This window comes from Mustela nivalis, assembly GCF_964662115.1.
Source record: "Mustela nivalis genome assembly, chromosome: 3".
NCBI classification, from domain to species: Eukaryota; Metazoa; Chordata; class Mammalia; order Carnivora; family Mustelidae; genus Mustela; species Mustela nivalis.
In genome coordinates this window covers 67344494-67372386 of record NC_139022.1, presented here as the reverse complement: position 1 = coordinate 67372386, position 27893 = coordinate 67344494, and the positions used below count along the sequence as shown (strand labels likewise).

Sequence of the window (27893 nt, the reverse complement as noted above, 5' to 3'; positions counted from 1 at the left end):
ACAACCGTACAAGGTAGGAATTAACCCTCGTTTATAAAAGAGACATAGTTTACCTATAAGTTGACCTTAGTCTTCGTTTCTAAGTACATGTACGGGCAGGGTCCTCCTTTCTAATACTTCACCCATTTGTGCGCAAATTCTCATTGTGAACAACTCAGGGGAGGCGCTTCAGTCAAAGTTCAAATAAATGTCCTTCGGAAAGGAGCAAGAACCAGTAAGTGGCTTTTCTTCTCAGAAAGAACACCGTGAATTGCTTACAGTGGAGTGGCCAGGGCGGAGTGCCCGCCAGTCGGGTGGCAGATGGTGTCCCGGTGCCCAAGGGGACAAACTACAAAGTTTAGTCAAAGAGTACAACACCAAGAAGCCCGAACCGCGTATCTCCCCTGCGCGGTGCAGACGGAGTCCAGACTCCGGGGTTCCAGCGCGCAGGCAGGTCAGCTTAGGCGCCCGGCGGCCGGAACAGTCCATTAGGGATGGCCACTGCAGGGTGTTCTCGACGCCAGAGTGCAGACCTGGCTGCCCGCTGCGCAGACGGGGGCGCGCTGCCTTGGGCAGCCACCCCCGCTCCGCTGGTCAGGTGAGCGCAGCCCGGGGAGCCGCGAGTCCTATTGGAGCAGACGGAGGATGATGGGGGAGGAGAGAGGGGGGAGGAGAATGGAGCCACCGTCCTGACCCGACTACAAGGGAGAGGACCAGCAGCCGCGGCGAAGCCTAGGGACGCGAGCGAGAGGCAGAACGACGGTGTGCGAAAGGGACCCGCGGGGACCGAAGGGCGCGCGCGGATGTCGGTGTCCCCAGGGCTAGGTAGGCCAGGGCTGGGGGATGGTGCCGCGAGCATCCCCCGTGCTACAAGGGAGCGGCGCAGCACGCGCAGCGCGCAGAGGCGCTGCTCCCGCACCTGTTGCTCGAGGTGGAGGCGTGAGCGCGGGAGGCAGGGCGTGCGCCCCGCGCGGCAGGCTGCGCTTATCCCGCACAGCTGTCCGCGTCCACTCCACCCGGGGCTGCGGCGGGGCGGTGAGCGCTCGGTTCCTGCCAGCCGCGCTTGCAAAAGCAGCTTGGTCTCAAGGAACGTGAGAAGTGGGAATCAGCAGAGGGAAAACTTTCCTTTCCTCTCTTTCCCTTTCCTCTCCTCTCTTTGAAACCCGAACCCTAGCTTTAATTTTAAAAAGTCTGCTTGGAAAATAACCGACCAAGAACGGCGCGACACAGGTAATAATTAATGAGAACGCTGAAATGAACTTAAGGAGTCTTATGTTAAAAAATAACCGCTGTGTCGAAGAATTTTCAGTGAAATATGTTGATTTCAGGGAGTTTGGAATTAGCCTGGAACCGTGGAATAATATATACATTTTTAAAAAGCTTAGACATTTTTAATGTCTTCAGGTATTTTAAAATTGATTTTTTTTCTTAAAATTAAAACTAAGAAACTGTGCTAGTAGTGTTCATGGGGGAAGAATCTCATTTTAAGGTGCTATATTAACTTACTCGTTGTAACTTTTATTTTAAACCGACTTTTAACATTTCACGAAACCTACAACCTTTAAAAATGTCTGTAATGTGTTTATATGTAAGCTGTGGACTGTTTTAGAAATTACTCCTATCAAACCTGAGAGTGCATGATTACCAACCATTAGGATAAAGCTCAAAAAATACACCTTAACTAATACAGCATTATTTAAAAATTCTTTCTGAAGTTATTACCTTACATTACTAAAGTCTTTTCCCTCCCCTTTGTGTGTCACTTATAAAAACAGCTAGATAGAACAACAACAAAAAAACAACATTAAAAAAAGATGATTTAGTCAAGATACAAAGGAACAACAACAATTTTTTTTAAAAGCTTTTGCTTATTTATTTGACAGAGAAAGAGAGATCACAAGTAGGCAGAGAGGCAGGCAGAGGAGGGGGGGGAGCAGGCTCCCTGCTGAGTAGAGAGCCCAATGTGGGGCTCTATCCCAGGACCCTGAGATCATGACCCAATTGGAAGGCAGAGGCCCAACCCACTGAGCCAGGCGCCCCAACATTTTTTTGGGGTGATTTACTTAGGTTGTGCCAAATACAGAGTGAACTGTGACATAATAGAATCTTTTAACTATATGCAATTAGTTATGTCTTGGCTTGCAGTTAACTTACTGTGACTTTGGACATTCATCCATCCTTCTGCACCTGATTTTTCCTTATTTACAAAATAAAGGGATGGAACCAGTTAACTGAAAAGACTTATTTCAGGTAGAGATGCTAAGTCTTATACCTTTTAAAAACAAGTAGCCAACATGTATACACTAAAAATAAGTATGGTCAAATTGTATCTCCATGTTTTTTCCATGAGGAGTCACAATAGTAGCCACCCCTACTGAATGCCTCTTATGTAATGAATTTTATGTAATGAATTCTGAGAAACCCTTTATATAGGTTATTTAACACTTACCACAAGACCATAGATTAGTATTATCCCAATTTACAGATAATGATATTGAGGCATGGAAAGTTTAAGTCCCTTGCAAAAGTTCTCCAGTTAGTAAGAGCTGATCAAGGATCTTTCCTGAGTACTCTAAGCTCTACCCTATACTGAATGTGATGATTAAAAGCTGAAACCATGTATAAACATCAACTAAAAATAATCTTAGACTAAAATGTAAGTACATGATAAGGTGCAGGTAAATTATGGAACAACACTGAGTCTTAATATCAGAAATAGAAATCATGTATCAGTCAACATTTATTATATTTTAATAACAGCAGTTATAGTTTTATGCTGTGTATATATATCAAATATTGAATGCCAGTTGTATTCATTGTTGGGAAAGGATAATGTGAGACATATTTGGAACACAAATACTTTGATGGTAATAGAAGTAATAATTAGAAATAATATGGTAAGACAGAAGCTAGTATGAGGCAGAGTATTTAATACATCTTTTTCCTTACAGGTGCCCTTGCCCATATTGTACCCAAAGAAAAAGTGTTCACAACAGAATTAACTGTGACTAAACCCTTTTGTTCATGCCCCCACAGTGAATGATAATAGTATACTGCATTTACTGAATGCCCACTGTGTGTGAGGAATTCTAGGCCCTTTAAAAAGAGTAACTCTGTATTTAATCATCAAATACTGTTATCCTGATTTGCAGATAAAAAACTGAGGCAGAAAGATCTGTGACCTGGGAGGACCCACAAAGAAAATATATTTTGCCTTAGATTGGGTGTGTGATCCCTTAGTGTTCAGAAAGTCAAAGGCTGTAAAGACACTGTTGCACTCCTTGAGCACTGGGAGGAAATTTGGAGCTAAACTACATCAACCTTTTTATTTCCTACTTGGGTAAACTGAAACAGAAAAGTTGAGAGACTTAAAGTCACAGATTCTCTTTTTGCATTATGACTGGATACTCCCATAAATTAATAAACAAGAAGCATGGTAACTGATTAACATGGTCATTACATGTATGACTTATTGACATCAACCAAACACTGCCTCATGCTCTATTTTAATACTTCTGTCCTACTGTTACTGAAAATTTCAGTGTTACCCAATTAGTCTACTAAATCTTTGAGGCCAGGGACTATATTATATCTTTCTTTAGTGTCTCTAGATCTGAGCAAAATGATTAATATACTGACTTTGTTATAGGCTTGTATTTACCTCTGATAAGTCATTATATACACTGGGTCCAAAAGTCTGCCCTGCGTGCAAGCACTGTGCTGTCATTACTTTGACTTCACATAGAGGGCAACCAGATAATTTATGGATGCTTTTAAAGCATATTGAGCTCCTTAGATGATGATAGTTTAATTTGATTATAAAATGTAGTGTGGTCAGGGAGAGATTTGGATGGGCATTTCCCTGATTTTGTGAGAAAAGTTAAACAGCTTAGTATTACATGCGGTTGAATGTCCATCTATCTCCTTCTTTGACTTGGAAATAACTGTACAAAATCATGTGGGAAATTCAGACAGTACAGGAGAAAGAAAAATCACCAGGAACTCCACTGTCCAAAGATTCTGATGAACATCTAGCCAGAAAGATTTCTTTTTTCGCCATAACTCCTTCTGATTTGGGGTGAGAGCTGAATCTTTTATTGGAACTGTTTACAATCGAAAGCTCTACTTAAGTGTTTTGTCACTCTCAGGCCGCTCAAACTTTCTATAAATAATGATACTTGTTGAGAAATGAAGTTAAAAAGACTCTCATACAGAATGAAGTAGTACAGAAAGTTGATTTCTGGGCATGCATGCCCGTTTTTCTCCCTTCACAAGGCAGGATGGCGTGGGGGCGGGTAGACGGGGTGGGAGGCATCTTTGCATGTATGGAGGATTCCCTAGTGTGTCAGGATGTCAGGCCACACAAGAGGCCACAGCGTCCGAGCTCTGTTGCCCCAATGGAGGTGTGGAAGAGGAGGAGAAGGGTGGAGCTGGGTCGCAGGAGACTGTGGTAATACAAAGGCTGTGTTTTCTGATTCCACTGTGACACACTATACACTTCAAAATGTACCAGACCAAGTCCCTCCCCCAGCTGCTGGGCAGGTGGTCATGGGGCCCTTTCTGGTGCAGTCAGGCGTAAGGCTAGCTATATCTCAGAATGGGGGCAGGATGCTGATAGGGCATTTCTCATTCATATATTCAGGATTCTGAAAACCCCGAATGGACTCTTTTTCATATAAAGGGGGAAAACTGGCTGTTGGAATAATTCTCCATAAATGAGTTTTGAACTAATAGAAAATTATTAAGTATAAAGGGAAGCTGGGGGTTTCTTTGAAATAGGCAATGATCGCTCTTGCCATATGTGTTTGAATATAATTATGCTGAAAATATTAATGTTTTAAGGATGATAGTATTTGATAACATTCATTCATAAATTTGTTATTCAAAATTTCCTTTTCCTAGGCACATTTTCTTGATTTGTGCTGTATATTTGAACATAGAATTCTTTCATGCCTTACTTTATTAGGGGCTTAACGTGGCTTAAATCCAACCATCTGTTCGCATCTTGGCCATCAGTGCATTGGAGGTGCTGGTAGGGGCTAAATAAATTTCCCACATTTTAAAGGTTAGGGAAAGAGCTACCTTTATGAATAGATTTCAAATGATTCTCAGCAAGACAATAGTGCAGAAGTGGAGTAAAAATGCATTTCATTCTCTGAAGCACAAGGTTCCCTGTCTGTCTTTAGTTTTGCTGAAAGGCAATTAGCATTTCAACTAGCCAATTTGGTTACATGCAATGAAGTACTTGGGTTTATAATTTGCTGCTCTCTGTCTGAGGCAGTTGAGCTCCAGCTCTTATGTAATCCTCTCCAAGTAGCCTTCTCTCCAGCATAGTTATTGTTGCTGGTCTTAAATAACTAATCAACAGAGAGTTTTCCTTGCCTTCAATTGCGGGGTGCCATAAGGCAAGGAAAATGAAATGCCACGCTAATAAGGGGATGATTGTAATTATTAAATAGTCATTATCGAAATGTGGCCCAGGTTGAAAGATACAGAACAGCTTCAAATAAAAAAGCTTCAAAATACAACTTCAAAAAAGGCATTGTGTGGCACTCTTAGTTTATTTCTTCATGCAGTGGGCACAGTGAACAGAAGGTATATATGTTAGATAGAGGGAAATAGGTAAGATGACTCAAAATGAACAAAGAAGAAGCAATTCTTAATTATTTGTATTTACTTTGCACTCTTTCTGCAAAAAAGAATTCTGTGGGGGAATATGTGTAAAAGAGAAAAGAATTTCTTTTTCTTTCTTGTAACAAGTGAGCAAGTGCTCTAAAGTATACTGTGGAAATAATTCAAGGGTTTGTATTTGTGTGCTAATTGAAGATAAGATTTTGTTAGCTTCTTTAGTCATGAATTCTGATAATTAGGTAATATTAATATACTTCATGCCCATATCCTATTCTTCTTAAGACAGCACTGTATGTTTTGATAGTCCTTTTGTTAGGATAATTGTAATGATATTATCCTTTAATCTGTGTCATGGGGCAGTAATTCAATTTAGCTCATCTTTTTATGCAGCACTATTTTTACAAAGTTGTACGTAGGTAATTATTTGGAAATAAAATAATACATTTCTCATTTTTCAAATAAGGTTTCACTGAAAAGATGTAAGAGAAATATTTTAGATTTAAGTCTGGCACGTGATCAATATAATTTGAGAACGTATATGAAAGAATTGCACTATCTTTTATATTTCCAACCTCTGATATAAAGTGAAAGCCCTATCTGCACCTATAATTAGAGTCATTTGTATATTATTCAACTATATTCAGCAGAGTTGGTGAACAGGCATGAAATAAAGAAGGCTTACCTGTGCTTTGGCAGACTAGTCCACTAGGGATGGAAAGTGTTATGGAAAAAGTGGGACCTGATATGGACTTCGAAGAATGGTGGAGAAGAAGAGGGAGTGGAGAGAAGTAGAGAGAAGAGCCCCAGGAATAGCATGGATCAGGGGTGCAGAGGGAGGAGTGATCCAGGTGTCTTGTCCCAGATACACAGTAGATCAACTTGACTGTAGTTGTTGAAAGAAGAGAAAGAGATGGCTGGAAGTGCAGGGTCAGTTGGATTTTTTTAATAAAGGTGAGATAGAATTCACTCATCAAAAAAAAAAAAACAAAAACCTACCTTTTAAAGTGAGTAATTCAGTGGTTTTTAAATATATTTACAGAGTTGGACAACAGTCCCCGCTGTCTATTCCAGAACATTTTTATCACCTCAAAAAGAAATTCGGTACCCATTAATCTTCCCTCCCATCCTCTCCCACCCCTAAGTCCATGGCAACCAATCTGTGTCTTTAAAGATATGGCTGTTGTGGACATTTCACATAGCTGGAATCATATAGTATGTGGCCGGAATCGTATAGTATGTGGCCTTTTGTGTCTGCCTTCTTTCATTTACTGTAATGTTTTCAAAGTTATCATGCTGTAGCATATATCACTACTTCATTCTTTTTTATGACTGGACAATATTTCTTTGTATGAATATATAAATATACTGCCTTTATCCATTTATCAGTTGACGGACATTTGGATTGTCTCTACTTTTTGACTGTTACATCGTGGACATTTCTATATAAGTTTTTGTGTGAACATATGTTTTCTGTTCTGTTGGTTATATATCTAGGAGTGGAATTGCTGGGTCACTTGGGATGGTGGATAAAATAGCCAGGATGCATTCAGGAGAAATTTATCCCTTTTCTTTTATACCTTCTTTTAAGCTCAAGGTCACATTATGGGGAAGATGTATCAGGTATGGCTTGAGGGTTCACCAGTTGGAACTTTCCTTGCATAGACCTTTGCCAATTAACTAAGACATTTAAGATAGGACCAGATTGTGAGAAAACAACATAAAGGAAGAACTTGCAGCCAATGACTTCTCCCTCACCACTGGCTGTGGTTTTTTCCTAAGAGGGAAGTATAGTCCTGGCTGGCATAGTAATTAACCTATCTAGGATATGCTAAAATCAGAAATGTGATTGGATATTATTTGATGCACATTGAATTCAATTCTCTAATGATTTCTGTGTTTTCAGTAGGGACTCATCTAAATGACATTAGTTAAATAACCAAAATGGGAAAAAAAATTATTTTTGTTTCTAAGACAAATTACAAAAGGTTTAAAATGTTTCATTAGGGAGGACAATTCAGTAAATCACTTGAGAATTGGGCTTTAGGTAAAGACAAGTCCAGTTCACTAATGTATAGTTTTATCAGCTGTCAGTAATTCTGGTGTGTGTCTGTGTGTGTGTGTACATTTATGCATTGGTTTATCTAAAACCTTAACTAATTTCCTGAAAGTGTGTGATGTATTTTATAAAATGAACAAGTTTGAACAAACAAATTTGAACGAATTTGTTTAATTTTGGTAGAAGCAAGTATATTTTAAAGTTCTGCTTAGTACCTTGGGATTTGCAACGTAGGTTCACATGAATTAATTCATGTAACCTTAATCACGTGGTTGTAAGTTATTAACAGTTTTACTTTATAATTGAAACAAAGATTTATAAAAGTCAGCAAAATTAAAAACAGCAGCAATTTAATGTACAAAAGTTGTCCATTCCTTAATGATCACAGTAATGATCATAAACTATTATATTTTGGTGTCTCATAAAAACATTTCTATTAATTTTTAGATGAATTGATTTCTTATCTTAAATTTCCTAATATAAGTAGATCTGTTTCATCAGGTAGCATTACATTGAAAATCTCGCTACAATAAAAATATTTCCAAATCAGGTCTTCACTTCTTTTGAACATTTTTCACCAAAATTATAAATAATTAGAGATAATCTTTGAATACCATTACAAAGCAATTTGATACTGAGTGGCAGTTTTACCTAATATTTAAGAAATCTTTCTTGGAGAAAGTCAGCAAATTCAGGAAATTGTTTTTGTTTTTAGGTGATTAGAGTGTCATAGTTTTTATAAGTCAGTGCTATAACTACTACTTGAGAACTTGGAATAATAAAATCAATAGAATTTCCAGAAACTGTTATAGTTTAGGGGATTTTACTTCATCTTATTTCTCACTAATATTCATGTGTGCTCTTATACTGGGGGTTGGCTATTCATTCCTTCAGTGTTTAGTGAAGCATTCTACCATGTACTTGAAAAACATGCTGAGTGGATGATTTCTACTTTCACATTTAATTGTAACTACTGACCTCAAAAACTCAGATTTTATAGTGATTTTTTAACATTTTAAAATCCCAACGATTTCATTGGCACTGTGATTAGAAATCTTAACCCTACTCTTCTAGGCAGCTAACTTCTTTTTCCCTCCCTCCCCAGAAGGTGAATGTAAGCATGGAGAGAATTAGAATTAGAATGCCTATTTGCCTTCTTTCATTGCTTCTACTCTCATTAAAGTATCATGTCATTCACGAATAAAATGTATGCCAACAACTAATTCCCTTGCAAGTGGAAAAATCACTGTGAGTGTGAAATTCTACATAATAACCATTCTTGTTACATCATTAACCATTAGGTATAGGACTGGTCTCTTCAGTAGACTGTGCTAGTGAGTAGGCTATGCTGCCAATTAGAGGCTAGGTTTGATTATAGAGAGAAGAAAATAAAGATGTGCATTTTTCATTTAATGACATTTTTATATGATAGGATGTATAAATATAGTGGCTTTTAAAATTATCTTTCCTATAAGATCTTTCCTAGCAAGACTGGAATATTAATCTAGTATTTAGTTAAAAACATAGGATTTGGACCTTGAGAGCTTAGGTTTGAATCTTGGTTTTGGATTTCGGAGATCTAATCTTGACAAATATATTTAACTTATATGTCAGGTTCCTCATCAGAAAATGAGCATAATAATAGTACTTATATTTTAAATGGTTGCTATGAGGATCAAAGAAATTAACACATGTAAAGGAATTAGAATAGCCTAGCTTTTAGCTGCTATTAGCTGATACTGTCACACATGAAGCCCAAGTTTTTGATGATTAGGGTGCATGAAGGATACCTTCTTCTTTTGCTTCTTTGGTCTCCTCTGGATTCCTAAAGAGGATTTAAATTTATCTTGAAGCTACTAGAGCTCAAGTGTCAGCCCCTAATATTTCTTTTCCTTTCTTACTTTTATAGACTTCTTTTGGATCCTTAGCACATTAATCTTGTAGCCTTTTTATTTTCTAATACAGGTACTTCCTTAAGGACCTCCACTTAGGTTTACATCATACAGGTTCTGATTTCTATAATAATTGCTGCTTTGACTCATGAGTCTTTCTAGGGCTTTTTATTTTATTTTTTTAAAATTGTATTTATTTGAGAGAGAAAGAGAGAAAGAGAGAGAGAGACAAGCAGACTCCATGCTGAGGGCAGAGCCTAATTTAGGGCTTGATCTCAGAGTCCTGAGATCATGATCTGAGCCAAAACCAAGAGTCAGACACCCAGGCACCCCTCTTTCTAGGGCCTTTTTTTAGAAAAGATTTTATTTATTTTTTTTGACAGAGATCACAAGTAGGTAGAGAGGCAGGCAGGGTGGGGGTGGGGAGAAGGCTCCCCACTGAGCAAATTTGGGGCTCAATCCCAGGACCCTGAAATCATGACCTGAGCTGAAGTCAGAGGCTTTAACCCACTGAGTCTCCTAGGTGCCCCTCCAGCAGGGTTTTATATATATATGTTTTGAACTCTGTGTTAGTTTAGCTCCTGGTAAGTTGACATTTTTGTTATTGTATAGTGACTGTCTTTATATGCGTTTTGCCTTGAAGTCTTATTTTGTCTGTAATAGATATTAATAACATTTCATTAGCATTTGCCTATTATCTCACGAACTTAAGAAAGAAGGAAATGATCCAAGAAAGGTCTAAAATGTAAGGAATGTTGACTAAAGTTGAGAATAAACATTTGGATAAACAAAGAATATTAATGATTAAATTCTAAATTCTATTGTTATACATTGAGAGTTAAGTAAAATAAGATAGAGCTTATATCATAAAATTAGCATGTTAGTGGGGTTTGTGTGACAGAGGATTGGTTTTGAATATTGTAAGATCCTTTTATGGTTTAGTAGTAAGGTGAAGATATTTAAATTGAAACTTTTAAAAATTTACGGGGCAAAAATGATAACTCTCAAAGAACAAATACATCAATTCACAAGCACAGTGAAAGAAAGCAAGAGAAGAAAAAGTAAAACTGTATAAGAGCAGGGCAAAAAGCACAAATGGCAGAAAAGTTTCTAAATGTATGACTAATTATAATAAGTGACTATAAATCAAACTCCTCAGTAAGAGCACAGTGATTATCAGAGAAGACCAAACATTATGGAAATCAATTACATGTTGTTTACAAGGGACACACATTAGACAAAAGGACTTAGGTTGAAAGCGGGAGAATGCAAAGAGAGATAATGGGCTCTAACAATTTTTTTTTTAAAAGATTTTATTTATTTATTTGTCAGGGAGAGAGAGAGAGAGAGAGCAAGAGCGAGCACAGGCAGAGTGGCAGGTAGAGTCAGAGGGAGAAGCAGGCTCCCTGCGGAGCAAGGAGCCCAATGTGGGACTTGATCCCAGGACGCTGGGATCATGACCTGAGCCGAAGGCAGCTGCTTAACCAACTGAGCCACCCAGGCGTCCCAGGCTCTAACAATTTTGTATTTAATTTTGTACACTCTTACTTGAAGAGGAGCCCCAAATTTATATATGCTTCAGTCATAACTAACCACTCTAAAACTTAAAATAACCACTTTGTTCATAAATGTACAACTCTCAAGGGCTTTGTGAGCACAGTTATCTCTTTTTGATTATAGTCATCCCAATAGGAATAAAGTGATATCGTGGTTTTGATTTGCATTCTTCTGATAACTGGTTAATCATGTTGAGTACCTTTTCATGCAGCTGTTTGCCTTTTGTATGCATTCTTCTGGAAATGTGTATTCAGTTCCTCTACCCATTTTTAAATCAGATTGTTTTTTGGTATTGAGTTCTGAGTTCTTTATATATTTTGGATATTAACTCCTTATCAGTATAGGATTTGCAAGTATTTTCTCTCATTCTCCAGGCTACCTTTTCATTTTGTTGATGGTTTCCCTTGTGTTGTAGAAGTTTTTTTTTTTTTTTAAATTTTTTAAAATTTTGATGTAGTTTCTCTTGTTTTGCTTTTGTTCCTTTTGCTTTTGGTGTCAAATTAAAAAAAAAAAATTGCCAAGACTGATGTCAAGGACCCTACCCCCTATAATTTCTTCCAAGAGTTTTATGGTTTCAAGTTTTATGTTCAAGCCTTTAAGTCCGTTTGAATTGATTTTTTATCTGATTGTTTCATCCACAAATGATCATTTTACAATTATTTTATTAGAAGTTGCAACCATGCTTTGTTAACTCTGTCATTCTTGCCACATTAGCTGGAATTCTTTAAGGAAGAACTTTTCCTTAATGGCTAGGGTATTTGGTTATTCTGAAAAGGAGTTTACCCAGAATAGACAGGATGAATATTTAATTCTTCCTTTTTTTCCTTAAAGATTTTATTTACTTATTTGACAGAGAGAAAGAGATAGAGAGAGAGATCACAAGTAGTCAGAGAGGCAGGCGGTGGGGGGTGGGGAGCAGACTCCTCGCTCAGGTTCATTTTGCATATTTCCCTCCCCATACATCAGTTATTCCTATAAGAAACCCTGGTTTTACTGGGGAATGGTGTTTAGAGACAAAAATCTAAGCACTGTGGTGCTTGTTGTTACTGAGTTGTCATTACTTCTAAGCCTTTTTGATAGATGAAGTCAGAAATATGTAGTTTACAAAGAAAAAATGTCATGAGGTGAGACTGGTATTTCCAATTTAAATTTAACCATCCAGATACTTTATATGTTTTCTTTGGTTTTATTGTCATTTCTGTTTTCTCTTATGTAATGACTTATTATTTGTCCTATCTTATAAACGTGTGTAGTTTCAAAATATATATTCTGCAACATATAAAATGTGGTTCCAAAATATATGTTCTACAATATAAAAATATAATTTAAACACTATAATAACTTATATTACTACTGACAATAAGAATACTGAATGAAGCATATAAGCTTTCTTTGTATTTGTTAGAATTTATTCTACTGTGGTCAGTCAAAATGCTATTTCTAAAGTTACTAGAGATAATTATTTTATCTGTGCAATTATATCCTCATTTGATAGTTGCTTTATTTATTTCAGTTTGTCTATATATAGTTATTTTTGCAAAGAAACATTGGCAACATAATTCAGGGGCTAAGAAAAATGGTTATCTATAGAGGAAGGAAAGGACTAGATTGATGGAAGTGAGAATTCTCTTAATATACTTTGTCACAGAGCACCTGGATGGCTCAGTGGGTTAAGCCTCTGCCTTCAGCTCAGGTCATGATCTCAGGGTCCTGGGATCGAGCCCCACATCGGGCTCTCTGCTCAGCGGGGAGCCTGCTTTTACCTCTCTCTCTGCCTGCCTCTCTGCCTACTTGTGATCTCTGTCTGTATGTCAAATAAATAAATAAAATATTTTTTTAAAAAGTTTCTTTTTCTTTAAAGATTTTATTTTTCTGACAGATGGAGATCTCTGTCAGATATCTGTCCGTATGTCAAATAAATAAATAAACTCTTTAAAAAAAAAGATTTTTTTTAAAGAGTTTATTTATTTATCTGACAGATGGAGATCACAAGTAGGCAGAGAGGCAGGCAGAGAGAGAGAGGGAAAAGCAGGCTCCCCGCTGAGCAGAGAGCCCATTGTGGGGCTCGATCCCAGGATCCCTGGATCATGACCTGAGTTGAAGGCAGAGGCTTTAACCCACTGAGCCACCCAGGCGCCCCTTTATTACCATCCTTCTAGTATATCCTAAACCCCGAGTGAATATTTAAAGTTATAGGACATAGCTGGAGTTAGGGAAATGGGAGATATTAGAGTGGGAGAGAATGTGCTCTGATAATGGGACAGCAAGTCCAACTTACAAGAGACATTCAAGTAAGCCAGTTCTTGTAAAATTATCAGTCTATTAGTTGACCTACCTTCTGATATTCTCAACTCTTGCGGTTGACTTTGCTAAACTTAAATGGAACTATGGATTTGAAATAGGGCCAAGTTAAAATTTAAAGTTGGAGGAGTAAGCATAAATAAAAAATTGTCGGGGCGCCTGAGTGGCTCAGTGGGTTAAAGCCTCTGCCTTTGGCTCAGGTCATGATCCCAGGGTCCTGGGATCAAGCCCCACGTCCTCTCCTCGGGCTCTCTGCTCAGCAGGGAGCCTGCTTCCTCCTTTCTCTCTCTGCCTGCCTCTCTGCCTACTTGTGATCTCTGTCTGTCAAATAAATAAATAAAATCTTTTTAAAAAATTGTCTTTCATGAATTGTAAAAAAAAAAATAGAAAAATGATATGGATATCTTTTTTTTTTTTAAACCAGGTGATTAGCCTAAATTTTATGATTGAAGGAAGGGATGATTACTGTGATAGAAGGTGAAGACACGTGCCCTGGACATATTCATCAAAAGCAAAATAATGAAAGGGGCAAGTCTGGGGGAGTCATTGCATTATTAAAAAATGCTCCCTTATTTTAATTTACGACACCAGATCACCTAAGGCAAAGTCAAGAGGTGAAAGATATTGGTGATGCACACAATGAATTCTATTAAAGGCTTCCTTTTCGCTTGTGAGTTTTCTTCAAAAGTAAGTTTTAGGTATAGAGAATTTTTGGAAGGATGTGACTACGTGTGTGTGTAGGGGGGGTGGTTGGGGGGGGAATGTGTTCTCTCTTCAAGTAATGAATTGCAGCTGAAAGAAGAAATTAAGGAATGGAAAATAAGGAGGAAAACAGCTTAGGATAAGTAAAAGACGATGAGAGATTTGTCTGTATTCTTGTTTTGATTAATATTTCTGCCATTTTCATTTTATAAAAACACTTGGGTACTAAACATATCAGAAGTTCCCTCTTTTGATGATGGATTGAGAATATATTCATGTAATTCTAAGATTGTGATAATTAGGTTTTAATTAAGCTCTGAGGGCTTGTATCCATAATTTATGTGTTCTTCATTATTTTAAATAATTATGTAGTAATTGAAGTGACACATTATATTTGATTTGGGAAATTAATATATATTAAAATGGCAGAATCGTGAGAAGAAATGTTCAAGTTATCTATTTGCTGTATCAATAAACCACCCCAAAATTTAGTGGCTGAAATTAATTTATAATGATCTCTCATAGCTCTGGTGTGTAGAGGGCTTCTCTGGACTCTTCTTGCAACCAGAGAACCATAGAATTGCAACCAGAGAGTCACTGAGGATGAAATCATCTGACAATTAATCACTCCCATGTCTGGGTTGTGATGTCATGTCTGGACATGACATATGTGGACTACTGGAAATTGTCCAGGTATCTCTCTTTCCAGGATACAAGTTGTCCAGGCTCTCCATGCTAGTTTGGACTTCATCAAGCATGGTGGTCTCAAGGTAGTCAGATGTCCTACATTGTGGTTGGCTTCTTCTGGGTAAGCATTGCTGGAGCAAGTTGCTAAAAATAATTTCAACTTGGAATCTTACTTGATACATGCTTGTGGAAACTTTGGTTTTATTAATATGAATGGGTGAGTTGTGAGTGGTTGCTATATGTTAGGCAGTGTACTAAGAGTGCCATTTATCTCACTTCTTCTAATCTTCATGACTACCTTTTGAGGTAGATGATTTAAACCCACATTTTCATGAGAAATTTGAGGTTTAGAGATACAGCTGAGTTTTAGAGACACTAAGTCACTTGTCAGCCTAACACAGATTGTAGGGACAGGGCATAGATTTGGCCTAGCAGTACGACCCCAAAACAAGTGTTTATAATTTCCTATAATACAAATTCTTTTTTGAAATTAAAAAAAAAAAAGTCTTAATGATTTGGGATAAGACTAGGCTTGGAGCAGAGGAGGATATAAAGATAGATAAAGTACAATATCCCTTCTTAAGGAGACCAAATTATACTGGATGATGGATGCAGTTGTAGGTCAAAAAATGACATTATAAGTCATTTATAAGAGAGAGGTACTCAACTCATTTTAGCTACAAGTATGTAGAGTTAGGGAATAGAGGAAGAAGGTGGGTTGGGAGGTCTGTAGCATTTTGTTTTGGTTTGAGATATATTTGAGGTACTGGTAGGACATCTGTATGGACATATTCAGCAGTTAGGTGAAAGTGTCTTGAGGTCAACATGTGGATTGGGTCTTTATTTAACAAGGGTAATTGCCTACTTTAGTTAAAATAGTTTGCTAGATACTGTGGGGTAGCTACATGGAAGTGTCTAGGTAGTTGACAATATGAGTCTAGTTCTGTAGGTTGTAAATAGATATCAGTAGGGGAAAATTGTTCTGTGACATCATAGATTTGAAAAATGATGAATACAGTTGAGATGTTAAGCTTGAAGAGAAAGCAAGACTGAGGATGGAAGATTGTAGGTAGGAAGACTGCATTTGAGATTTAGGGAGAACTGGAGGGAGGAAGGGAGGGAGAGGAGAAAGAGAAGAGGCAGACTAATAGGAGTAAAGTCTAAAACATGAAAGAATGGGGTCGGAAGTAAGGATGGTGGATTATTCTCAGGGCAGTATGGGTGTTGCATTTTTGAGATGGTCTGTAGAAGTGGAGGAAGAGAGAATTCCTTCTTCTTCTTCTTCCCTTCTTCTTCTCTTCAGAAGGGAAATTCTGAAATATAAATATTCAGAGGTAGGTAGTTAATACTGATGGAAATTCTTATAGAGCAATGAAAGCAAAGAAGAATAAACATTACTCTAATTTAGGGGTGCCTGGGTGGCTCCGTGGGTTGGGCCTCTGCCTTCAGCTCAGGTCATGATCTCAGGGTTCTGGGATCTAACCCCGCATTGCGCTCTCTGCTCAGCAGGGAGCCTGATCCCCCCCCCCCCCGCCTGCTTCTCTGCCTACTTGTGATTTCTCTTTCTGTCAAATAAATAAGTACAATCTTAAAAAAAAAAGAATAAACTTTACTCTAATTTCTAATGTATACAGGTGTATAATTCATTTTCCAGTAACTGTTCACGTATCCGTGTGAAGGGTAGAGTTGGGAGATAAAAACTGATCTAGTGATGATTTGCCTTTTTTTTTTTTTTTAAACTTAGGAAAAATTTCAAGATGAAATTATATTTTAATATATTCATTTTTTTCATATTTACTGCTGCATAGCTAGACTTTAGACAATCCCTGGCACATTGTAGAGACTCTGGATATTTTTCGGAAGTTGCCAGATGGTGAATGAATGTTAGATACAGCCATAGCTAAGACCATCAGTAGGGTCCACATTTCTTTAAGCACTCTTTTTCTTTTAGATTTTATTTATTTGAGAGAGAAAGAGAGAGAGCTAAGCAGTGGGGAGAGCAACAGAGGCAGGGGTAGAAGCAGGTTCCTTGCTGAGCAGGGAGCCCCCTGAGGGGCTTGATCCCAGAATCCTGGGAATATGACACAAGCCAACGGCAGCCACTTAACCAGCTGAGCCACCCAGGTGCTCCTCCTTTAAGCTCTTTAAAAATAGTGTGCATGAACAAAATGACTAAGCTCTTGAAGGACTTTGCACTATAACAGCTATAAATTATAGCTGGAGGGAACTGCCTAACAATACTGTGCACTGAAGATAGCACTAAAGAAGTGATACAGGCAGTTGTGTGGTACTGTCTCTGAAAGATAGTGCCGACCCATGCTAGGATCTGGGGCCAGTGTAGCATGGGGGCCACAGACTAAAACAGCAAGGCTAGGCAGATGGAAGAGACCAGGTTCAGACAGGGCAGTGGGTCCTGAGGCTCAGTGGCAGCTGGATCGCTGTAAATAGGAATACCATACATCCTTTAGGAATGCATATGCCACTGGAATTCTTGGAGCATGCAAGTAGGGGACCTTCAAGAGGTAAATCTGGATTTCCTTCAAGCATGACTCATGGTATTTGGAGTAGGATTTAATTTAATTTGGAGAAATAATGTCATGATGACATATTTGTAACATGAGTGTTGTGTACTAGTTCATACTTGTTACATATTAATGATTCCAAGGAATTAATATTTTTAATTACACCACAGCTGTAAGAAAATTTTAATCAAATTTAATCCTGTCATCCCCCAGCATAATAGTGAAACAGAGTTTGAGCTACATTTAAAGCAACAGAAATAAGCACTATATCTTTTAAGAAGAAGAAGAAAAAATTTACTTTTGTATTATATGTAGGCAGTAGAATTCACAGGTGAATTCTACCAAACATTTAAAGAAGAATTAATACCTATCCTTTTCAAACTATTCCAAAATGTCTTAAAAAGGAATGTTTCCAGATTCATTCTATGAGACCAGCATTACCATGATACCAAGGCCTGAGAAGACACTACAAAAAAAAGAACTTTATAGACCAGTATTCCTGATGAACATAGATGCAAAAGTCCTCAATAAAATATTAGCAAACTGAATTCAACAATACATTAAAAGGATCATTCCCCACAATCAACTGAGATTTAGTCTAGGGATGCAAGGATGTTTTAATATCTACAAATTAATCATTGTGATACATCACATTAACAGAATGAAAGATAAAAATATGATCTTCTCAATAGATGTAGAAAAAACATTTGATGAAATTCAACATTTATTCATGATTAAAAACTCTCAACAAAATTGTTATAGAGAGAACATATCTCAACATACTCAAGGCTGTATATGATAACCCCACAGATAACATTGTATTCAATGGTGGAAAGCTAAAAACTTTTCTGCTAAGATCAGGAACAAGACAAGGATGCCCACTTTCACTACTTTGGTTCAATGTAGTACTGGAAATTCTAGCGATAGCAATCAGATAAGTAAAAGATGTAAAAGTCCTCCAAACTGGTAAGGAAGAAGTGAAACATTATTTGCAGTTGACATGATAGTATAGATAGAAAACCCTAAAGACTCCACCAAAAAATCTATTAGAATAAATGAATTCAGAAAAATTGCAGGATTCAAAATCAATATATAGAAATGTTGTATTTCTATATGCTATTAATGAAATACCAGAAAGAGAAATTTTAAGAAATCCAATTTACAATTGCATCAAAAAGAATAAAGTATTTAGACAAAAATTTAACCACAGAGGTGAATGACCTAAACTCTGAAAACTATAAGATGTTCGTGAAATAAGTCAAAGATGGCACAAATAAAAGGAATTATATACCATGCTCGTGAATTAGAAGAATAAATAGTGTCCATATTATCCAAAGCAATCTACATATTTAGTGTAATCCCTACCAAAATACCAGTATTATTTTTCACAGAACTAGAACAGAAAATCCTGAAATTTGTATTGAACTACAAAAGACCCCGAATAGCCAACACAATCTTTTTTTAAAACAATTATTTTTTATTAGCATGTAATCTATTATTAGCCCCAGGGGTACAGGTCTGTGAATTGCCAGGTTTACACACTTCATAGCACTCACCATAGCACATACCTTCCCCAACCACCCTCTCCCTTTCCCCCTCCCCCCAACAACCCTCAGCCTGTTTTGTGAGATTTAGAGTCTCTTCTGGTTTGTCTCCCTCCTGATCCCATCTTGTTTCATTTATTCTTTTCCTAACCCCCAAACCCCCCACATTGCATCTCCACTTCCTCATATCAGGGAGATCATATGATAGTTGTCTTTCTCCAATGGACTTATTTTGCTAAGCATGATACCCTCTAGTTATATCCATGTCATCGCAAATGGCAAGATTTCATTTCTTTTGATGGCTGCATAGTATTCCATTGTATATATATATATACCACCTCTTCCTGATCCATTTCTCTTTTGATGGACATCTAGGTTCTTTTCATAGTTTGGCTGTCGTGGACATTGCTGCTATAAACATTCAGGTGCATGTGCCCCTTCGGATCACTACATTTGTATCTTGAGGGTAAATACTCAGTAGTGCAATTGCTGGGTAATAGGGTAGTTCTATTTTCACCTTTTTGAGGAATGTCCATGCTGTTTTTCAGAGTGGCTGTACCAGCTTGCATTCCCACCAACAGTGTAGGAGGGTTCCCCTTTCTCCGCATCCTCTCCAGCATCTGTCATTTCCTGACTTGTTCATTTTATCCATTCTTCCTGGTGTGAGGTGGTATTTCATTGTGGTTTTGACTTGTATTTCCCTGATGCCAAGTGATGTGGAGCACTTTTTCATGTGTCTGTTGGCCATCTGGAGGTCTTCTTTGCAGAAATGTCTGTTCATGTCCTCTGCCCATTTCTTGATTGGATTGTTCTTTGGGTGTTGAGTTTGAAAAGTTCTTTATAGATTTTGCATACTAGTCCTTTATCTGATATGTCATTTGCAGATACCTTCTCCCGTTCTTTCGGTTGTCTTTTGGTTTTGTTGACTGTTTCCTTTGCTGTACAAAAGATTTGATCTTGATGAAGTCCCAATAGTTCATTTTTGCCCGTGCTTCCCTTGCCTTTGGTGACGTTTCTAGGAAGTAGTTGCTGTGGCTGAGTTTGAAGAGGTCTCTGCTTGTGTTCTCCTCAAGGATTTTTAATGGATTCCTTTCTCACATGGAGGTCCTTCATTCATTTTGAGTCTATTTTTGTGAGTGGTGTAAGGAAACGGTCCAGTTTCATTTTTCACATGTGGCTGTCCAATTTTTCCAACACCATTTGTTGAAGAGACTGTCTTTTTTCCATTGGACATTCTTTCCTGCTTTTTTGAAGATTAGTTGACCATAGAGTTGAGGGTCTATTTTTGGGCTTTCTATTCTGTTCTATTGATCTGTGTGTCTGTTGTTGTGCCAGTACCATACTGTCTTGATGATGACAGCTTTGTAATAGAGCTTGAAGTCTGGAATTGTGATTCTACCAACTTTTAGCCAACACAGTCTTGAGTAAAAGAAGAACAAAGTTGGAGAAACAGAACTTGAAGACATATGCATTTCAAGGCATATATATTTCAAGACATACAGCAAAGCTCTAGTAATCTATGGTACTGGCACAGAAATAGGTATGATCCATATCAATAGAATGGAATAGAGAGCAAAGCTCTAGTAATCAAAACAGTATGGTACTGGCACAGAAATAGATACATGGATCAGCTGAATGGAATAAAGAGCCCAGAAATAAATCCATGTTTATATGGTCAATTAATCTGTGACAGAGAAGGCAAGAATATACAATGGGGGAAAAGACAGTATCTTTGATAAATTGTGTTAGGAAAATTGGATAGCTACATGCAAAAGAATGAAAACAGACCACTTGCTTATACCATGCACAAAAATAAATTCAAAATAGATTAAGACCTAAATGTTAAGGCATGGAACCATGAAACTCCTAAGGGAAAATAAAGGCAGTAATCTCTTGGACATCAGTCTTAGCACTATTTTTCTGGATTTGTCTCTGTAGGAAAGGACAACAAAAGCAAAAATAAACATTTAGGACTAAATCAGGCTAAAAAGCTTTTGCATAGTGAAGGAAACCATCAACAAACAGAAAGGCAGCATACTGATTGGGAGAAGATATTTAGAAATGATACATCTGGTAAGGGCTTAATATCCAAAATGTATAAAGAACCCATACAACTCAACACTAAAACAAAACAAAACAAAACAAATTTGGGGTGTCTGGGTGGCTCAGTCAGTTAAGCATGTGCCTTCATCTCAGGTCATGATCCTGGGGTCTTGGGATTGACCCCCACATCTATTGCTCTGCTCAGTGGGGAGTCTGCTTCTCCCTATGTCCCTCCCACACAGCTTGTGTTCTCTCTCAAATAAAATCTTAAAAAAAAATACAAATTATCCAATTAAAGAATGAGTAGACATTTTTTCCAAGGAGGACACACAGATGGCCAACAGACATATGAAAAGATGCTCAACATCACTATTCATCAGGGACATACATATCAAAACCACCATGAGCTATTACCTCATGCCAATTAGAATGGCTAATATAAAGAAGATAGGAAGTAACAAATGTTGGTGGGGATGTGGAGAATAGAGAGCCCTCATATACTGTTGGTGAAATTGGAGTGTATCCATCATGGAAAACAGTATAAGAGGGTCCTCAAAAAATTAAAAAAATAAAAATACCATGTGATTCAGTAATTCAATTAATGGGTATTTACCCAAGGAAAACAAAAACACTTGAAAAGGGCGCCTGGGTGGCTCAGTGGGTTAAGCCGCTGCCTTCGGCTCAGGTCATGATCTCAGGGTCCTGGGATCGAGGCCCACATCAGGCTCTCTGCTCGGCAGGGAGCCTGCTTCCCTCCCTCTCTCTCTGCCTGCCTCTCTGTCTACTTGTGATCTCTCTCTGTCAAATAAATAAATAAAATCTTTAAAAAAAAAAACACTTGAAAAGATAAGATACACCCTTATGTTTATTGCAGCATTATTTACAATAACCAAGGTATGGAAGCAACCTAAGTATCTATTATTAGAAGAATGGATAATGAAGATGTGTTATATATGTGCAATGGAATATTGCTTAGCTATAAAGAAAAGTGAAGTCTTGGTATTCTCAACAACATGAATGGACCTAGAGGGTATTACGCTAAGTTAGATAAGTTAGACAGAGAAAGATAAATACCATATGATTTTACTTAGCAGGAATAAAACAAATGAACAAACAAATAACAGAGAGAAACAGACTCATGAATATTGGCCAAACTAGTGGTTGTCATAGGGGAGATGGGTGGCAAGATAGGAAAACTAAGTGAAGGGGATAACGAGGTATAGACTTAAGTTATAAAATAAATAAGTCACAGGGTTGTGAAAGTATAGCATAAGAAATATAATCAATAATATTGTGATAACTTTTTGTGGTGACAGTGACTATGCTTAAGTGGTGAGCATTTCATAATGTATGTAACTGTTGAATCACTATGTTGTATGCCAGAAACTAATATTATATGTCAAGTATACTTCAATGGCAAAAACAAATTGAAGGTTTGTGGGGTTAAAGTCTGAAGATTATCCTCACCTGCGGCACGGTTTTGACAGTAGTTTTGACCTCAAAACATCTTCAGGCCCTCTTGGTCTATCTTTTGTTTTGTTTTTGTACTCCTCTGTTCCTCAGGAGGAACCTCAAGTTATTATACATAGAATACAGACTTATTTTTCTAACTCTGAGAAGTACTGTTTTCCCTCTCTGGAGTCTGGAGTGATAGGTGTGACCAGGTAGGTAGGCATTTCTAAAGTTCCCGGATAGCTCTTCTACCTGTGCTTTCCATGCCAGACATAGTGTGTAGAGGTAGCTGATTCTCTTATTTGAGTTTTGCAGGCCTTCCAGGAGGAGTCTGACCATTTTGTTTTCAAATACAATGTTGCAGTTCATTCCCCTCAGACCTGGCAGTGCCATCTTGGGTTTTCATTGTGCTTTGCAAACTTTTCTAGGTTCTGGATGTTTCCATCTTATATCAGACGTCCTCCTTTCATTCTAGTATTGCTATATTATATGGGTGGGTGGGTGGAAAGAGAGCCTCACACAGGACAGCCTAGGATGCCCAGTCTTATTTCCTTTAGTCTCTTGGCCACTGGATTTTGAAGGTCCAGAGCCTGGAAACTGGTACTTCCTGGTGTACTGGAATGAATTTCTTTTTTTTTTTTTTCTGGAATGAATTTCTGAGTGCTTCACAAATTCCCTAGTGCTGTAGCTGTTCATTTTTCTTCCCTTTAACAGTTGAGGGAACTTGGGTCCAGAGAAGTGGCTTAACTTGTCCATCGATGGCAAAGATGGCAAGATGGCAGAGACTAGAAGTGACTGGGGACTCAGCATCCCCAGGGGCATTGGTAGTGTCCAGCTAGACTCTTCATAACTTCTACTGCAGGATCCCCAAGAGGGTACTGCTAGGAATGCTCTCCCTTTTCCCTGTAAAATCAAATTCCTGGACTCCTACACTGGGGACAGCCTATAAGAGGTATGTGTGTGCAGGTGTATGTGTGGATGCACACTGGTATGTGTTTTTCTACTGTTGAATGGCATAAACAGAAGAAGTATTTTACTTTCCTCTTTGATCCCAGTTAGAGGAGACATTGGTGTGGACTTGGAATTCAAGTTCTCTTTATAAATCACAGTTGCTATTCAGCTGGAGCCAACTGATGTCATGTAGAAATGTGGACTCAGTTTTTTCAAAATAACCTAGAAATAAATTTTTTTAAATATGTGGCGTCCTCAAACTTTAAATCTTGGAAAAAATTTTTTTAGTATTATTTCATAGACACAGTTTGGCCCAAGAAACATGTCTGTAGACCTCTTGGGGTGAACCTCTGTTTTCAACGTTAAACATGAAACTTTTTACTTTGTTCTTTTCCTTACCTGCCATGCATGCATATAATTCCTTTAGAAAGGACAGTGCCTAGATTCGTCATTGAAAACAAATGATATTCTATAAATAGATACATAATAGAAAGAAACTCGGAAAAATTGGCTAAGAGAATTTTTTTTTAAGATAACACTAAATCTCAGAAGTATGAAAGACTAGAACTAATTATAGCAGTGTTCAGTGAGATCTTAGTTTCAATAAAATTGCTTTTGTGACTTTTGTCTTTGAGTTTTATGAGGAATTGCAAATTATATTTTTATAGAGTTATAGGTGGCAAAAATCTATCTTTAAGTTCTTAGAACCTTTTTTCATGATTCAAGAAAATGTTTGCTTTTGAAGATGGAGGGGTGCCATCTAATGGTGGTTCACGAAATCTTTGTTGAGACGCACAATCCTTTTATTTCAAAGGAGCAAAAGGGCAAGTGCGTTTTACTTCTCCTTGACAAGCGATACCTTTAGCCCACTCATATTTGGAATTTCTGTGCACACTTCCTGATTGACTTTATTGCTTCTAAATTTGCCTCAAAGGATTCAGTGTTGTGAATCCTTCATTTTGTGCTTTGCCAAAGTGGGGTAGAGAGAGCACATTTGAAATCCATAATCTTCTAGAGCCCCACGTAGTCTAGAATTGAAGCTTCTGCACATTGTTCTTCCTGTTATCTTGGTGAGCATTTGTAATTCAGATATGAACAGCTTGAATGGCTTTTGTGATCCAGTTGATGACTCAAGCAATTGGGACAGTATGGTCTCATGGGAAATGTCAAGTTTAAATATTTTGGAATACGATAGAAATCTGAGGTGCACTTACGTTATTTAAAAGATTTTGTGTCTCAAGCATCTACTTACTTCATTTGTGTTTAGTAACATTTTGTTTTCCTTGGAAGTTTTGGTTCAAACTGTATAGTTGTTTACTGAAACGGTTTTGTGGAGCTGTTGTATGCATGTTGTATGCACGTGCCAGGGTGATTTGTTCTATCATTGTTACTCTTCTGGAAAAAAAGAAAAGAAAAAGAAAAAAAAAACAAAAAAAGAGAGATTGTGTTAAAGCACACTCTGTAAAAGTTGGTAAACATGACTCTCATAAAAATATAAGATGAACACATGTCGAAGATATTCAACCCATTAGTGAGAAAACCAAGAGAATGTTAATAAAAAAGCTTCAAAAGCTTCAAAGAGCTTTTGAGGAACTAAATATGTACAGGAAAATTAATAAAGGAATGTTGAGATAAGATTCCTAGGTTAGTTATAAAGCTGGGCATTGTCCTCCGAGTAATAAAACTATAACTTCTGGATATCTCTTTCACTGGACAAAAAGTATTTGCACATTTACAGCATGAAAATTTCCAAATTTACATGTAACTTCACTAAGTCTGAAGCCTTTTATTGATAGTAAAAAAATGTTGAGTTGAACAAAGTGCATTTCTTTAAATCTTGGATCGGTCTGTGCCCTATCTGATATTGAAATTACACGGCACACGCTTTTTTGCTTAATGTCCAAGTTTTAGATGCTTTTTCTTAAAAATTATCAATTTTGTTGAGCCTCATCTCTGTACTCATGCTAGGTGTTGAGAATCCAAGATGGGTGAGGTCATTGTCCTGATGGTGCTTTTCTTCTAAGGGGAGAGACTGTGATTAAGTGCAATGAAAGAAACAAAAAGCTGAGAGGAGGCTATCAGGACAAACATCTTTACATACAGAGAATAGAAAAGTCCCTTTGAGAAGATGACATTTAAGCAAAAACACAAAAGACGAGAAAGGGTCCTGGGAAAGATAGGAGAGAAGAGAGTCCTAGGCCTGGGGAGCAACCAGCTATAGCATAGATGTTAGAAAGGGCTTGACTCATCCAAGGATCTGGAACACCACCACGATGGCTGTGAGTGAGGGGGAGAGTGGGACTTGATAGAATAGGTATGGTCTGTTTGTACTGGGCCTTGTAGTCCGTGGTAGAGTCTGCACTTTAAGTGCAGTTAGGAGCCTTCAGAGATTTTTCTTATAAAGCCTTTTTTTTATTAGGGAAAATCTTGAACATACACAAAAGTAGAAGAAATAGTATAGTAAATCTCCATGAGCCCATCACCCAGTTTGGAACTAGATCTTAGATATTTTGGCTCCCAATGCATGATTAATACAAAAGTACGTGAAAGAGAAAAAGAAAAAAATAACTAGTTGAAAATATGAAGGTGATGAAAATAATCTGTTGGAAGCAGTTAATGGGAGATGCCAAAATGTTTTGTTAGAACCATGACAGGATCTAAAATTATACTTGAATATTGAAGAAAATTGGATAACATAGGAACTTATGCACTTTTAAGGTTGGATCTTCCTAAACCACCTAAAACTTTATGGTAAAGTTTTTTTTTTTTTTTTTTTTTTTTTTTTTAAGTTGTATAGCCGCACAACAATAGAAGAGGAGACAATACAATGTGGTTTTTGAGCCAGAAGGCAGACAGATGAGTAATAATTGGCTTAGCAGACCAACAGCAGCAGCTTAACTCTATAAGCTAGTAGGCCAGGGAATGCTAAATTTGCACAGGATTCTTAAAAAAAAATACAGGGAGTACCAAGTACCTCTGTAACTATGGGGAGTGGACTGGGTAAACAACTAGATGGGATGGAATCTGTCCCAGGAGTAGCTGGGTTCCTAGAATTAGCATCTCTTCTGTACTATTGCTGACCCCTCCTCCCTGCAGCTCTACTGTTTATTCTCTGGAAACTGTTAAGCATGGTTTCTTGATTGGGGATCTGAAGCATATTTGATGGGTGAAGATCCCTATATGATATATGATTACTGATTGTTGAGGCTCCAGTCACTTGGTCCCTGAAGGCTTCATAGTTATTTCTGTATCTTCTAAATAGTAGAATGGAAAATTTTTCTTTGGGGAACCTGATCAACCTGAGAGTAAAATCTTTTCTAAAGGGACTAAAATTGAGACTTTCTAACAAAAAGTTTACTCATTTCACCCAATGTTGACAAGCTACACTCTCTCGTATATGCTCAAAACTTCAAATTTTCATTCTGGTCTCTGATTCTTAATCATATATATTTTTAAAGATTTTATTCATTTATTTGACAGAAAGAGACACAGAGAGGGAACACAAGCAGTGGGATAGGGAGAAGCACGCTCTCCTCCCCCACAGCAGGGAGCCTGATGCGGGGCTAATCCCAGGACCCTGGGATCATGAACTGACCCAAAAGCAGACACTTAATGACTGAGCCACCCAAGCACCCCCTTAATCATATTCAGATAAACAGATCCATATATTCAGCACATCTAATCATCCTTTTAGTCTCTTACTTTTAAGCATATGCAGATCATCAAGAATTACCAGATGTTTGGAGAAATCTTATATAGAAGATAAATCCCAGATTAAATAGCAAAGCCACTTAGCAGTAACAGAGACTATAAAGAGAAAACTTTAAAAATTTAATACTTTCGGAGACATAAAAGAAGGTATTTAATTAACAGAAAAAGAACAGGATACCATCAATTCTTAGAAATTGAAAACACAATAGCATAAATTAAAAAATTAGTGCAACTGAAATTTAATGGTGATTTAAAATCTCAGAGCAAAGGTCAAAGATTTGGATATTAGAATAAAGGACAAGAAAATGAGAGGGTCGGGTACCTGAGTGGCTCAGTTAAGTGTCTGCTTTCAGCTCAGGAGACAGACAGCTCAGGACAGAGAGCCTATGTTGGGCTCTCTGCTCAGCGGCAGCAGGCTTCTCCCTCTCCCTGCTGCTCCCCCTGCTTGTTCTCTCTCTCTTTGTGTCAAATAAATAAATAAAATCTTTTCAAAAAAGTGAGAGGGTCAATCCCAGAATACCAAGATCAAATAATAAGAGCTTTAGGAGTACCTGAATGTTTAGAGCAGCAATGTCTACAATAGCCAAACTATGGAAAGAACCCAGATGTCCATCAACAGATGAATGGATAAAGAAGATGTGGCATATATACACAATGGAATGCTTTGCAGCCATCAAAAGAAATGAAATCTTGCCATTTGAGATGACGTGGATGGAACTAGAGGGTGTCATGCTTGGCGAAATAAGTCAATGGGAGAAAGACAACTATCATATGATCTCCTTGATATGAGGAAGTGGTGATGCAACATGGGGGCTTAAGGAGGTAGGAGAAGAATAAATGAAACAAGTTGGGATTGGGAGGGAGA

The 27893-nt window shown here is 37.6% G+C and overlaps 1 protein-coding gene across 1 annotated transcript in view; it reads left to right on the top strand.

The window, feature by feature from the left end:
• Positions 1-679: 679 nt before the first annotated feature.
• Positions 680-27893, top strand: part of ADGRV1 (adhesion G protein-coupled receptor V1) — a 545909-nt gene continuing 518695 nt past the window's right edge. Inside the window, exon 1 of the mRNA XM_082725840.1 lies at positions 680-804. Within this exon, the coding sequence (XP_082581966.1) occupies positions 783-804 (22 nt within the window). The 5' untranslated portion in view covers positions 680-782. The remainder of the gene's footprint in view (positions 805-27893) is intronic.